Raw genomic sequence first — 14,439 nt, forward strand, 5'->3', positions numbered from 1 at the left:
ACAGCATAAAATAAAATAATGCTTTATATGAACTATGTTTTTTTGTAGATGGACCGCGTCCGCAACAGAAAGACATTTTAACAATTCGTTCTTACATTTTATTATTTTTAAAACAATTGATAATGATCGGTAACGGCGTGAAAGACGATGAATTACAAAGCATTCTGAATTACCTAACGACGATGCACGAGGTAATTTTGAATAATAATCTGTATGTAAAATATGATAATATATAAAAAGTGTTTTTATAACTCTGTGATAATCTTTGCAGGATGAAAATTTGCACGATGTTTTACAAATGCTCATATCCTTGATGTCGGAACATCCGTCATCGATGGTACCAGCATTTGACGCGAAACAAGGCGTACGAACAATTTTCAAACTCTTGGCAGCTGAAAGCCAACTGATACGTTTACAAGCGTTAAAGCTGCTAGGATTCTTCCTTAGCCGCAGCACACACAAGTAAGCAATATTTCATAAATGATTTGGGCGACTAAACATTTTCAAAAAGTATTAATATTATTTAATATATGCAGACGGAAATACGACGTCATGAGCCCGCATAATCTGTATACGTTATTAGCCGAAAGACTCTTATTAAACGAAGAAACACTCTCATTGCCGACATACAATGTTTTATACGAGGTTCGTATTTATGATTTTTTATCTATTTTTTTTAATGCATACTTGTGAATGCTTATTAAATTTTTTATTCAAATTTAATTTCAGATTATGACCGAGCACATCAGTCAGCAAATATTGTATGCTAGACATCCCGAACCTGAATCCCATTATCGTTTGGAAAATCCGAGTAAGCAGACAACTGCCTTACAATTGTGAGCAAATTGAAATTTTTTCCCTCTATTAATATGTTAAAATTCTTTGCTTTTCAGTGATCCTGAAAGTAGTCGCGACATTAATTCGACAATCAAAGCAAACGGAGCAACTTTTGGAGGTGAAGAAATTATTCCTTTCGGACATGACGCTGCTTTGCAATAATAATCGAGAAAACCGACGAACGGTCCTGCAAATGTCCGTGTGGCAGGAGTGGCTTATCGCCATGGCTTATATCCACCCGAAGAATACGGAGGAACAGAAGATATCCGACATGGTGTATTCCTTATTTCGCATGCTTCTCCATCACGCTATTAAACACGAGTACGGCGGCTGGCGTGTGTGGGTTGACACACTAGCTATCGTGCACTCTAAGGTAAGTTTGCGATTTTGACATCATCAATATTATATCACCAAGATATTTAAAATTTTTTTATAATATTTGTATAGGTGTCCTACGAAGAATTCAAGCTTCAATTTGCCCAAATGTACGAGCATTACGAGCGACAGAGATCCGACAATATTACGGATCCTGAGCTAAGACAGCAAAGGCCGATCAGCACGATTTCCGGATGGGATCAACAGCATTCTGGAAGCAACGGTTACAGCAGACCAGCACCGTGGGGCAACCAGCAAAATCACGAGATACAACACATGGAAAGGAATTACAAGGTAATTTCAAAAATCGTAGGATGTTTGTTTGATTTTGACAATCATTTTACTTTATAATTTTTGCCTTTATGTTATGTTAATATTTTTTTTATATTACAGGAATTCGACGCATCCGAGGCAAACGATCGATTGGAAGAATCTTGTAGCTGCGATCTTAACTCAATAGACAATACCGAGAGCGACGGTAGTCCAGCCATTGTAAAATCGCGCAGCGAGACATTGGACACTCTGCAATCGTGTGAAGTAGTCTCGTTGGACTCCAGATTAAGCGACAAACCGGAAACACCGACTACCGCGCGTGAGACTCACACGGAGACACCGACCATTCTTGAAGAAGCGAATAGCGAAGCTGTCTCGCTGCCAACCACGCAGGAGACCAGCGAAGTGATATCGATTGAAAGCTCAAGCGACTTCTACAGCGAAGTGCACAAAATTGAGAGCTCCAGTCCCGATTCGATGATAATACAGGACACGCTAAAGAAGGAAGAAGACACCGAAAAACAGTCAGTTTCCGAAAAACAACCAGCTGTTGAAAGCGAATCCCCTTCGACCGAACCGATTAAAGAAAGTACGGAATTAGCAGCTGTTGAATCGAATGACGCGAAGGAAACTGCGAAAGAAACTCCGCAGGAAACTCCGCAGGAAACTCCGAAGGAAACTCCGAAGGAAACTGAGAAGGAAACTACGAAGGAAACTGCGAAGGAAACTGCGAAGGAAACTGCGAAGGATACTGAGAAGGATACTGAGAAGGAAACTGTGAAAGATACTGATAATTCTGACACAAACGAAATTGCAAAAGATACCGATATCTCTGACGCGAAAGAAACTGAAAAAGATACCAATATTCCCGATGCAACTTCTACAACTTCTACAACGTTGGAGAAAGCTGAAAATCCAGTGGTTGCAGACGAGGAAGCAAAAGATAAATCTGTCGAAGAGAGCAATACAGCGACCGACGACAGTAACACGCCGACCAACACCGAAGATTCTGACAAGACCACAACGACAGTCGAAAATGCAATTGACTCTGTTATTTCAAAGGATGACGCCGATACCGAAGAAGACACCGTGCCAATTGTCCCCTCCGACGAAACGCGGGAAGCGTTAACAGTTAAAGTTATCGAGAAACTTCAGTTGGAGAACGACCGCGAGATAGTTGACAGTGATACATCAGAAGCGTACTTAACGCCAACCGAGAATCAAGAAAGCTCGGGCGAGGTAAGAAGCAGAGCGTCCGAGGGTGAGAAAATCGACGACGACACCGTCACCGAGAAGACTTCCGAAGAGAAAGACATTATCGTTGAGACTGCTGAGAACGACGCAGAGGAAACTGTAAAAAATCCCAATTGCTCAACTAGCGTAGTAGAAAGCGACGAGGCTTGCACGGAGAAGACGGTAGATCTAGAAAAAGAGAAGGCGGAACCAGCCGCAGTAGTGAATAGTGCGTTAAGTAACGACGAACGCGCTGCGGATACTTTAACGGAGGACAAAAGTGCTGTTATTAATGATAACGAAGACGCGAAGGTAAATGAGAAACACTCAAGGGAGCCGTCCACTATTTCTACTAGCGTAAGTGATAATAAGTCAGACGTTCCGGCGACGACTGACGAGGTAGAAGTAACAGATAGTGTTTGTAGTAATAGCGATGTTCAAAGTTCTGTAGATAACGTGACGCAAGTGCCAAATCCTAAGCAGCAAATCCCAACAATATCTACGGTCTGTGATGCAACTAAAAGTTTATCCGACGGTGTGCCTCAAATCGTTAGTTCTAATGTGGTTGCCAGGGACAATGCGTTATTGAATGACTTAACTCCAGATCACGTAGACACCCACCGCAGATCCAGCCTGCCGATCGTGTCCTCGGAGACGGTCGCGGACGAGAACGGTCACGAGCCACCCTCCTTGCCTGTACCCCTACGAAAAACATCGTCACCCCAAAAGCGACCAAGGAGTGCCTCAACGTCCACGCAGGTGGATCCTAATCATTTTGGTGAGTTAACGAATTGAAATTGTGTGTCCGTACGAGTTACCGTAAATAAGATCTATTTCTAATTTCTTCATGCGTTTATTTTATCGCAGAAGCCAAAAGATCGAAGCAAGGAAATCCTTCCACGCGACCGATGTTCAGTCCAGGCCCGACGCGACCTCCGTTCAGAATACCGGAGTTTAAATGGTCTTACATACATCAACGTTTGCTGTCTGACGTTTTGTTCTCTTTGGAAACGGATATTCAAGTATGGAGAAGGTAGGAAATGAAATGCTACATACTGATGTTTAACTTTGACAAAGTTCTACGTTAATCTATGTGTTGCAGTCACTCTACGAAGTCTGTGTTGGATTTCGTAAACAGCAGCGAAAATGCCATTTTCGTGGTGAACACTGTCCATCTAATTTCGCAATTAGCCGACAATCTCATAATAGCTTGCGGCGGTTTGTTGCCCTTATTAGCATCGGCCACCTCGCCAAATGTACGTAAATTTCTTTTCGCTCGTATATACGCGACTAAAAGAAATAATAGAAATATTTCTTTTATAAACAACTATTAATAATTAATTTGATACTTCTAGAGCGAATTGGACGTAATCGAGCCAACTCAGGGGATGCCAATCGAGGTGGCGGTTTCTTTTTTGCAAAGACTAGTCAACATGGCTGATGTACTTATATTCGCTAGCTCGTTAAACTTCGGAGAACTGGAGGCTGAGAAGAATATGTCGAGCGGCGGCATATTGCGACAATGCTTACGACTGGTTTGTATTTCTGTGTATAAAGGTATTTAGTGAATTCAGGACGAAATGTGCTGACATCCTATTTAGAATAGATAGATAATTATAATGTTTAGGTATTATTATGCAGTTTGAAGATGAACAATTTTAACAAGTCATGTCAATCTAGAAAGATGTAAATGTTAATGCACATTAACTGTGTGTGACTTTTGCACTTGATAATACTAAAATATAGAATATACAGCAAAATTTATTCTAGAAAGAAGATAAAAATTATTATGTGAATATTAAATTTTTTTTTTGTTTTTGCTTTGTGTGATTATATGTGCGATATTTTTTAACAAAAAATACCACAATACAATCATATATAAATAAAGATTTAATTTAATACACGAACAAAAAACTACATTTACGGTAGTAAATCTTGTTATACATTTATGTATATCTATTTTAGTGAAAATGTGGCATGCATGAAATTTAAAAAAAAACTATACAGTACAATTAATACACTTAAAAAATACAAAATGTAGTGTATAATTTTGTATTTGTGAATAATAATTTTTAATCCGTTCTTTCTATATAAAATTGCAATATAAAATTGATAAATAATTATAATTTTATATTTTTTAGAAAATGAAGTGTTTAGAGTTATAGTTTTCAAAAAAAACTAATGTAAGAAATAGCTGTAATGTTCTTATTAACTCCAACATATATACTTTAGAAAAGAAGTTAGAAATTTAATATATATTTACACAACATCTTTTGTTGTATTCACCTAATAAACTGCTTCTATAGGTCTGTACATGTGCCGTTAGAAACTGCTTAGAGTGTAAAGAACGTGGCAGATCGTACAGCATGTTAGGTCGGCAGATTGGTACTAGTAATAAATCACAGCATATACAGTCGCTAATACGCGGGGCTCAAACATCGCCTAAGGTACGTTTCATCCGATCGAACTCGTTTTAATAACGCTGTTAATAACAGCGATAAACATACATTTATGCCTAGAACACTAATTTCCATTTGTTAAGGAATAACTATTCCGATAACTCGATGTTGAATAATATATCGAAATGTTTTTTCATTTATAGAACATCGTGGATAATCTTACGCATCAGTTAAGCCCTGTAAAGGATCCCGAGAAATTGTTGCAGGATATGGACGTAAATCGTTTGAGAGCTGTAATATACAGAGATGTTGTGAGTATTGTGAATTACAAGAGTGCATCATTGTAAACAATTTTTTCATTAATTTAAAACAATCATGTATGAACGAAATGGAAAAACTGAATTTTGTTTGTGTCAATTTCAGGAAGAAACCAAGCAGGCACAGTTTCTGTCTCTAGCTATAGTTTACTTCATCTCTGTATTAATGGTTTCTAAATATCGTGACATATTGGAACCACCAATATCACAGCGCCCACCGAGTCCAGTCCAAACAATACAGACAAACGGTGCTGGTCTCAGGCCAGGTAGCCCTTCAGGTGAGATCCTCATCTTTTATTCATATCACTAACACTAAGAAAAAAATGATTTGTGCAAATATCGGTACACAAAATTCGATAAAGTTATTTTTAACAAAATGTCAAATAAATTACAAATGATTTTTACAAAGTACTATATACAACAACTTCACGGAATTATTCTCTTCATCAAAATATTTCGAAAAATTTAATAAATATTACTATGGGGTATGCATTCTGCAAAGAACTTATAAATTATAAAAAAATAATATAAAAAGTAACATAATATAATATGTTTGATAATAATATAACATAATCTAGAAAGTTTAGAAAATTGTATAATTTCTAAATATTTTTAATACTGCTTTTTAGATAATCGTTTATTATTAAATTAAAAAATTATAACAGAAAATGTAATGTTTTTGCACGTTGAACATTTACGTATATATTCTCTCTTTAAGAATATTAAACATTTATTAAGAAATTTCTATTTACTCAAAACTCTTACGTGTCAGATATATATTCTCTTATCTTTCTTCTTTCTCTTTCTCTCTTCCCCTCTTTCTCTCTTTCTTTTTAGAGAACACAATAAATAAGTAAATTAAATTTGATTAGTGAGTGTTAATTCATAATTGGTTTCTGATATTATAGCATGACTGCAGCTATATAAACGCATAAAAAAGAAATTGATAATTTTTGTTTTGTTAAAAACATGGCTATTTAATTAGTATTTAGACAATATAAAATTATCTTCTTCGAAATTTTAATACTGGTACGCTGCTGCCAAAAAAATTATTATATAATTTTTTAGTAAGTTTACAGAGTTGCGGACTAAAGAATTCTCTGTTACAATAATGTTGTAAATGAATGAAATATGATGAATGTTATAAATAGCGTGGATATATGTACAGATGTAGCTAGCGTGTTCAAACACTGTGCACCAAAACTTTGTAGCTGCAACTAAAACAACAGCACATGACACTAAGTAGAACGCATGTGTTATTGCACTGTATGAAGTAAACATCCTATATGTATCTGACAGTGAGAGTTTTGATGTTTGTCGAATGTGTTTGCACTTTTTTTGCGTTACAAAGATACTTGCGTCATATCATTGTGGTTGTATTCTCTTGGATGTGAAACTATTTTATGTGAGGAATTTCAAATGATAGATGTCTTTATGACTGCTGCTACATGATTAATATTTGAATGTTTAACAAATCAACAAATTGTGTCATGAAATAAGTTCTTTCGAGATGTTATACTCCAGTGATTGAATATTATGTATTAATAATACATTACGAGCGTACTCAATATTCAGATCGATGCAGACGATACCGTTTTTTTTTTTTATTAATATCGATTTTTCCTCTTTAAAATCTATATTATAATATGAATTAAAAATGAGCATCATCAATTTACGATTACTTGCAATTCACCCAATAACATATATTTAAAATAATACAATAAAATTTTATTTACTGAATTTCACTCTATAACTTAAAAACGCTTAATACTTTTTCTAAAACATTGTCCGTATTCTTAAATGTATAAATTAAGTTTACCGAGTGTTCGTAGAGTGAAAGACAGTATCAAAAGAATGCGCTATGGATCGCGAGCGATAGAGGTGAGAGCGCACGACCCGATAACGTGGTAAATGTGATTCCTCGGCAGATGGGAATGGTGGTGGAGGAGGGCGGCCCTTATTTCCACAGTGGTCTCACCACGTGTACCCACAGTTCCTCCCGGGATCTCACCCTAACGCCAATGCGAATGTCAATGCCAATGCCAACCATCACATCAACCAGCACCATCACCAGCACCCGCTACCGGCTGCCAGGCACTCTAATCGCCAGCCACCCTCTAACTATTATCTCCCGAATCACCACAACAATCATTATAACCATCACCCGAATAACCATAACTATCATCGTCATCATCACTATCATCACCACAATAACAACAACCACCACCATACGCTTCAAAAGCATATCGATCAGCCCCGAAATCTCTGTCATAGAAACTCCGGTGTCGGTCTGCAAGGTAACTCGAAAATCCGAAAGTTGTTTCACGGAATGCCCGAGTTCTCTTTTGGCCTGATTTATTACGCAGTTCCTATTTGTTCGTTGACCTATAATCTGCACGACGCTTATTGATATGAACGAGTTCTTGCGCAATTCCACGCGCAATTTTCTCGTTATTTCTTCGATGTTGTATATGTGCTACCGATCCCTTCTCACACTACACAAATCTCTCTAAATTGTCTTTAAGAAAATATACGCTGCATAGTCAGCTCTCAAAGGTCCCAAAGAAAATTTAATTAATTTCTTCGTTCTTCTTTCATTTACTTTACTTTTCCAATAATGACATATACTAATAAGAAATAAAATGTCAAGGATAATCAGTTTAATCAATCAGAGTAATTAGTCGTTTATATTAAATTAAATTATATTATATTAATTTAAAATAAATTACCAATTACTCTCTGATTGATGCACCGATTATTTTTTATATTTTATTTCTGATTGAAATCAAATGAATTTATTTATGCCGTTTAATTAATTTTAAAAGGCTCGCAGTGCATGTTGATTACATAAAGCAGTTATATTTTGGCATATTCTTGTGGAAAATATTAATTTAAAAATGCCTTATATTCTATAGCATGTACCTTAAATATGTATTTCCATTGTGATATTGCGCCTATTATTAATCAAAACAAAACACACGCATGAATAAGACAAAGATATTTTCTAAAAGCTAATAAATGATTGATGATGTTAATTAATGGAATACACGTGTAGATGTTCGAAAAATTTGCTGTAGTTGATTGAAACGATAGTCTCTTTTGTGTACCTCAAAAACGAATTTGAATTTTGTGCAATAATTTAACCCGATGTGTGTATTCTTTTATTATTATATTATGAATACTACATGACACATTTTGTGATTATCTTTTATGTTTTATGTTACTTGATAGATAAAATTTAAGGAACACCGGTTGTTCTACAAATCTCTCTCACGATAGACATTTTCTAATATAATTAAATCCTATACTTTTAAAAAAATTAATCAATTGCAATATTAAAGCTGGTGTTTCTTATAATCATAAGGACTGAACAATTGAACTGCTTTTATGAATGTTGTGTTGTATGATTTTTCGCGAAATTTGCACATTCTCTATTTAATGTAGCCAATGAAAAATATTTTGTGTTTCCGTTTTTACATGGATGTTGCAATTTATCCTGATCTTGTACATTTTTAACAAGATATGAACTTCAACATAATTTGATCAACACACTTACATGTACCATGTACAAGAGCCCACTTGCTACAATCGTTGGAGGCATGTGTATGAATATCAACTGGCTTTGCAACAAAAAGCCTGCATATTTCTCTATGTTTAATACATACCGTAATCACGATGTTCTCAGGTAGCGGAGGTATAATGAGTCAATCGGGTTCTCAAGACGACGGCGAATACGAAGTCATCATTGTCGACGAGAACAATTCTTCAATTTTGGCGGACCATGACGTCACATCATCAGGCCCGCCATCTACCAAGGTAAGATAATCATCCGATGTGAAGTTAGCAATTTCCTCAAAATTTCGATACGACTTGAATTGAACGACCCCTACCGACCCCTACCGCCTCCTATCGAACATATTTGAAAGACTTCTACATCGAGAATAATTGAACCGAAAATCTCAGGTAAAAATAAATTTCGTCTCGTATGACGTTTAATTCAATAGTTATCGAGCATAGTTTTAATTGGTATAAAACAATATATATATGGTTCTATGAAGTTATGACGATTTTACTCGAGACTGCATGCGTTTCAATAGATCGATGACGTAGACACAAGATTCGATATTTCAATCTATCGCTTTACATTTACACAGCTCTACATAGCGAGTACGGGTTTTTCTAAACGTTTAATTGAACTTACATATTTCTTTTGACACTGCCCTAAATACTTCTCTCTTTACGCTCAACATTTTAAATAATATTAATAGCAATGTAAATTTAGCACTTTTTCATCACGCACGATCTTGCGAGGTATTCACTGCAGTAACGACTAGACACTTGTGCCATCGCACAATGCTTCGCACTAATTTATCACGTGTATTGTTCGTCACGATGATAAATTATAGAGTTTCTACAACAAAACATTCGATAAACTGTGTAATTACAATAGACCAGCTCAAAGATAACTTACGTATATTAAAACTCGAGTAATAAGGTAAATCTTGCATTGTATGTTAACCTTAAAAGCACAACTTTGCAATTCTAGCATTTTGGATTATTTGTCAATCATATGAATCTTAAGTGTAGTATATACACATTTAGTCAATCTTCCTCATATAATTACATGATTTCGAGATCTGCCGTAGTTGAAAATTTATTGCAATGTCCAGCATGTAATGTTGATTTATCGATTGGTGTTTTTGCATTCACGTAGTCCCAGCGTAACAATCGTTATCTCAATTATAGTCTCTCGTAATTAGATATCTCTCGCACGTAATATGTATCTCATTTCATGAAATTCGAGATCCGGCGTTATCGTGTGAGTCCCGGTTCTACGAAATTCCGTATTCGCACCGAGAATCGAATCATGTATTTATTTTTAACCCCATCGAGCATGCGATACTTTTGACTCTTGAATCTCTCTCATTGTTAACTTCCTCTGCTTGCATTGCTATGCGTACTAACTACTGGTTCTGAAGGGAGGTCACAGTGGTGTACCTCGGCCGCGGACTATTCTCGAGGATTACACCTCATCAGAACCAACGCTTGGCACTTCTACAAGGTCCGAACCACTGCCACGAAATCTGCAGGTAAAAGTTAATTAGAATACAGATCAGGATGAAACGTTGATGGGAATCCGATTCCCGAATTTAGGCGACCGGTCACGTATTGGCAGCGATCGAACGTGTGTTTTTTTAATTCTCTAAAATTTTCTTGTACTTGTAAAAAAAAAATGCGAGAAGATACGCAACGCGCAACAATGCCCATTCGACGGGTGCGAGAAAGAGAGAGAGCGATTTAACTTGATTTACTTCCTTTTGCTTATGTAATGTTGTCATAATGTAATACGTAGCGGTCCTTACACGCGTAAACAATCATTTGGTCTTATTAGGTAGAATCACTAAGTTCGCTATCGCGAAGCTTGAATATCTAATATTGGCTTGATTCTTTCTTTTTCTATGATATATTAGTTGATTGCGTAGTAATGGTGTACTACTAATTGCATGTAAGTACATGGCACGCGAGAATTTATCATGAAATAGAACTGTATGGAATTATCATATGAAATTGTTTCTGTGGTCAAATATATAGTTAGATTTCCGTTAAGAGATTTCAGTATTGTAGCAAAATAGCACTCCAAGGTCTGAAAATATATCTGAATAATTTTACATAATAATTAACAGAGATACTTAGAAGTTTTTTGCTAATTTAATATAAAGTTCAACAACGAGGAAAAAGAATTCTTAAATGCTTTTATTCAGATTAGCAGAAATAACTTATATTTCAAATTTATTTCACATATACTCGTATACATTTTTCAAACTATGCGTTCTGCTAAATTAACGATTTGTGGTCGAGTTAATTGAAATAGATACAAACTCATTTCATTTTTCCCCCTTTTTTTTTTGATCGACTTTCTATCAGAGCAACGACTCCAGCGAGGAAACAGTACACCGCAGCAATATCACCGCGGACCCGAGTCCTTCTGAAATAACCACCGACAACGAAAATAAGCATAATTCGTCCGAAGAAGCCTGGACAGACGTAAACCTCAATGAAGATGGTGACACGATGCCAATTACGAATCCGAGAGAGGATCCGCGAAATATTCACAATATTGCTCACTCTCGTGGTAAGATTTGAATCAATTAAAGCGTAATTGCGTAATTACTCATGATTCTTATAATCGTAATCTTAAGAGTTTTATTAATTTTCCATATAATACAAGATGCATATTTTGAAATACACAGGCGACATACAAGACAGCGAAGGCAATGTTCTGGAACAAGAAATGCTCGGCAACGCGGAACGGGGGGAAAAGCCGTCGGCGGAAATTTCGGTGGTGCGAGTTCCCGATCGGCTAGTGGTAACCGCAGCATCCCCGCGGGCGGACGAATTACCGATTAAAGGTCTAGTTGACCATTTACCTGTTCCGACACCTTCCCGCGAGGCCTCACTCACGCAAAAATTGGAAATGGCCCTCGGTTCGGTTTGTCCACTCCTTCGGGAAATCATGGTGGATTTTGCCCCCTTCCTGTCCAAAACACTCGTTGGCTCCCATGGTCAAGAATTGTTAATGGAAGGAAAAGGTACGAGTTGCAAGGGTATGTCAAACGTACGGCTACTTTTTGGTGTTGAGTGTGTGCATGTCTGTGAAGGAATTGTCTGTCTCGAACAATTCGTAAGATTTGTTGTTAAAATATTATTCGGTGATTTTCGAACACCCTGCATAAATTGCACTATAAAAACGCAGTGACGTTATTATATATGTACATGCATGTAAAATCAGATGTAAAAGGAAATCACGACTCTCGCGTTCCTGCGTTTTATGCGCTCGCGATGTGATACCGAATGTCTGAGACGTTCGATAGATAAAAAAGACATATTTTATGTTGGGTTTTATTACGCGGAGAACAGTCGTAACATGGTCTATGTTTTCTAAGCGATGCCGAGATATATCACGCCCACGGACAAAAAAAATTGTAAAGAATTGGAGAACTCTTATTTTACGCGTAGACATAATATTTAATATTAATATTTTATTTATATTATTTCTTTACTATACTTAATTGCAATAAAATATTTATTGTATGTATTTTGGCACAGCGCTAAATTTCTCTTTGTTCTCATACTTGTACGCAAAAAAATTTCTTACACTTGTGACATTTAACACGATGTAAGCATTATCTTTTCTGAAAGGTCGTGAATTAATTTATTATTTAAGTCGTAAACGCGTGCCTAAAACGTTAAAATAAGTCTAAACGGTCATTAAAATATAGAAAACAGCCTCCGTAATTGATATATTATATCCTCGTTAAAAAGATAAAAAAAAGTTTATAAGAATTCACTCAAGTGTTCGTGTGAAATATTCAAAATATATAAAATATTTAGATCCGTGTAATAAATAAAAATTTAGAGTCCACTCAAATGCGCATACATGACGGGGTTTTCGTCACTTTTATGGGATAAGCGATTCTGGCATTTCACACCGAGTATTCAAATTAGTCACTTTATGATTTCACTTTAGAAAGATGGTCAGCGAGTATTCCGAGTAATCGCTCATCATTAGTATTCACGATACATGTGTGTAGAAGCCGCGATAATTCTCGCGAATTTTATATTCAAGGAACGTATTGATTTATTTTTAACAATCATCAATACATTGAACGGTCTGTAAATCATGACATCGCGCGTTTTTTCCGTTCACCTCTCTGTCACTCATTGTTATTCCTCGTTCACTCGTTTAAAAAATCCTTGTTTGTTATTTGCCAGGTTTGACCACATTTAAGAACAGCAACTCCGTCGTAGAGTTGGTTATGCTTCTCTGCTCTCAGGAATGGCAAAACTCTTTGCAAAAGCACGCCGGACTTGCTTTCATCGAGCTCATTAACGAGGGAAGGTAAGACGTTTATTACGGCTAGAGCGCGTGCAAACAAAACAAAATCAAACGTTCTCGTTTCCCTTCATGAAAATGCTTTCTTGTGTTACACAGGTTGCTATCTCACGCGATGAAGGATCACATAGTAAGAGTCGCAAATGAGGCAGAGTTCATTTTAAACAGGATGAGAGCGGATGACGTGCTGAAGCATGCTGACTTTGAGGTATCGCTCGTATTTCTTCTTGCAATTTTATTTTATTGCCTTGTAAATAGATCCGACGAGTTTTTGTCGTCAGAACGTTTGCGCGAGCCTTCCTAGTACCGATACATTTTTTATTACAAAGATAAATTATTAAAATTACTATTAATTATTCAATGTTACAACATTAATGTGATATTTTTCTTGCGATATTTAGTCTCAATGCGCGCAAACATTACTGGACCGTCGAGAAGAAGAACGCATGTGCGATCATCTAATCACCGCAGCGCGAAGACGCGACAACGTGATTGCCAGCAGACTGCTGGAGAAAGTCCGAAATATCCTGTCGAATAAACATGGTGCATGGGGATACATGGATCCAATGGCTGCAAAGTAAATACAAATACAATCGTTACTTTAAATTGTTTTGACAAATTATCATCATTTTCTACATTTTGTTTGATGTTTTTGCTTTCACAGATTGGCCGAATACTGGAAGCTGGATGCTTGGGAGGATGATGCACGTAGACGTAAGCGTTTCGTGCACAATCCACTAGGCTCGAGCCACCCCGAGGCTACTCTCAAGGCGGCTCTAGAACATGGTGCACCCGAGGATGCGATACTTCAAGCGCGTGAAGAGTTCCACGCGCACCTCGCAGCCTCGCGTGCACACCAACAGCAATTGCAGTCGGCGGATCTTATGGATGACAGTGAATTGCTGTCGGACGACAGGGATCTCGACAACGACCTGACAGGTTAGTCGGCGTCCCGTTGCTGATAAACGAGACGCGACATTTTAATGGCATATTACAGACCACGCGAACCGGTTTTATTTTATCAATTTTGCGCTGCAGTTTGTATTCGTTATTTAAATATCGGTCGTCAATTGTTATTTGTTATTTTAATTTCCGCGTTTAATTTCCAATT

At 36.7% G+C, this 14,439-nt stretch overlaps 1 protein-coding gene across 17 annotated transcripts in view; it reads left to right on the forward strand.

Annotated features, from left to right (window-relative positions):
• Positions 1–14,439, forward strand: part of rg (rugose) — a 284,521-nt gene that overhangs the window by 209,001 nt on the left and 61,081 nt on the right. For 10 of the 17 annotated variants that reach the window (XM_067359210.1, XM_067359213.1, XM_067359216.1 and 7 more), the window contains 22 exons: positions 49–191; positions 272–462; positions 537–645; positions 730–811; positions 894–1,210; positions 1,285–1,506; positions 1,606–3,496; positions 3,586–3,751; positions 3,821–3,974; positions 4,074–4,253; positions 5,025–5,165; positions 5,321–5,428; positions 5,541–5,712; positions 7,363–7,731; positions 9,120–9,250; positions 10,414–10,524; positions 11,360–11,567; positions 11,686–12,039; positions 13,208–13,334; positions 13,428–13,536; positions 13,730–13,905; positions 13,993–14,267. In XM_067359210.1, coding sequence (XP_067215311.1) covers positions 49–191; positions 272–462; positions 537–645; positions 730–811; positions 894–1,210; positions 1,285–1,506; positions 1,606–3,496; positions 3,586–3,751; positions 3,821–3,974; positions 4,074–4,253; positions 5,025–5,165; positions 5,321–5,428; positions 5,541–5,712; positions 7,363–7,731; positions 9,120–9,250; positions 10,414–10,524; positions 11,360–11,567; positions 11,686–12,039; positions 13,208–13,334; positions 13,428–13,536; positions 13,730–13,905; positions 13,993–14,267 — 5,736 coding nt within the window. The remainder of the gene's footprint in view (positions 1–48; positions 192–271; positions 463–536; positions 646–729; positions 812–893; positions 1,211–1,284; positions 1,507–1,605; positions 3,497–3,585; positions 3,752–3,820; positions 3,975–4,073; positions 4,254–5,024; positions 5,166–5,320; positions 5,429–5,540; positions 5,713–7,362; positions 7,732–9,119; positions 9,251–10,413; positions 10,525–11,359; positions 11,568–11,685; positions 12,040–13,207; positions 13,335–13,427; positions 13,537–13,729; positions 13,906–13,992; positions 14,268–14,439) is intronic. The other 7 variants (XM_067359222.1, XM_067359224.1, XM_067359223.1 and 4 more) reach the window with 3 other exon arrangements.

This window comes from Linepithema humile, chromosome 7 (genome assembly GCF_040581485.1).
Source record: "Linepithema humile isolate Giens D197 chromosome 7, Lhum_UNIL_v1.0, whole genome shotgun sequence".
Lineage (NCBI taxonomy): Eukaryota > Metazoa > Arthropoda > Insecta > Hymenoptera > Formicidae > Linepithema > Linepithema humile.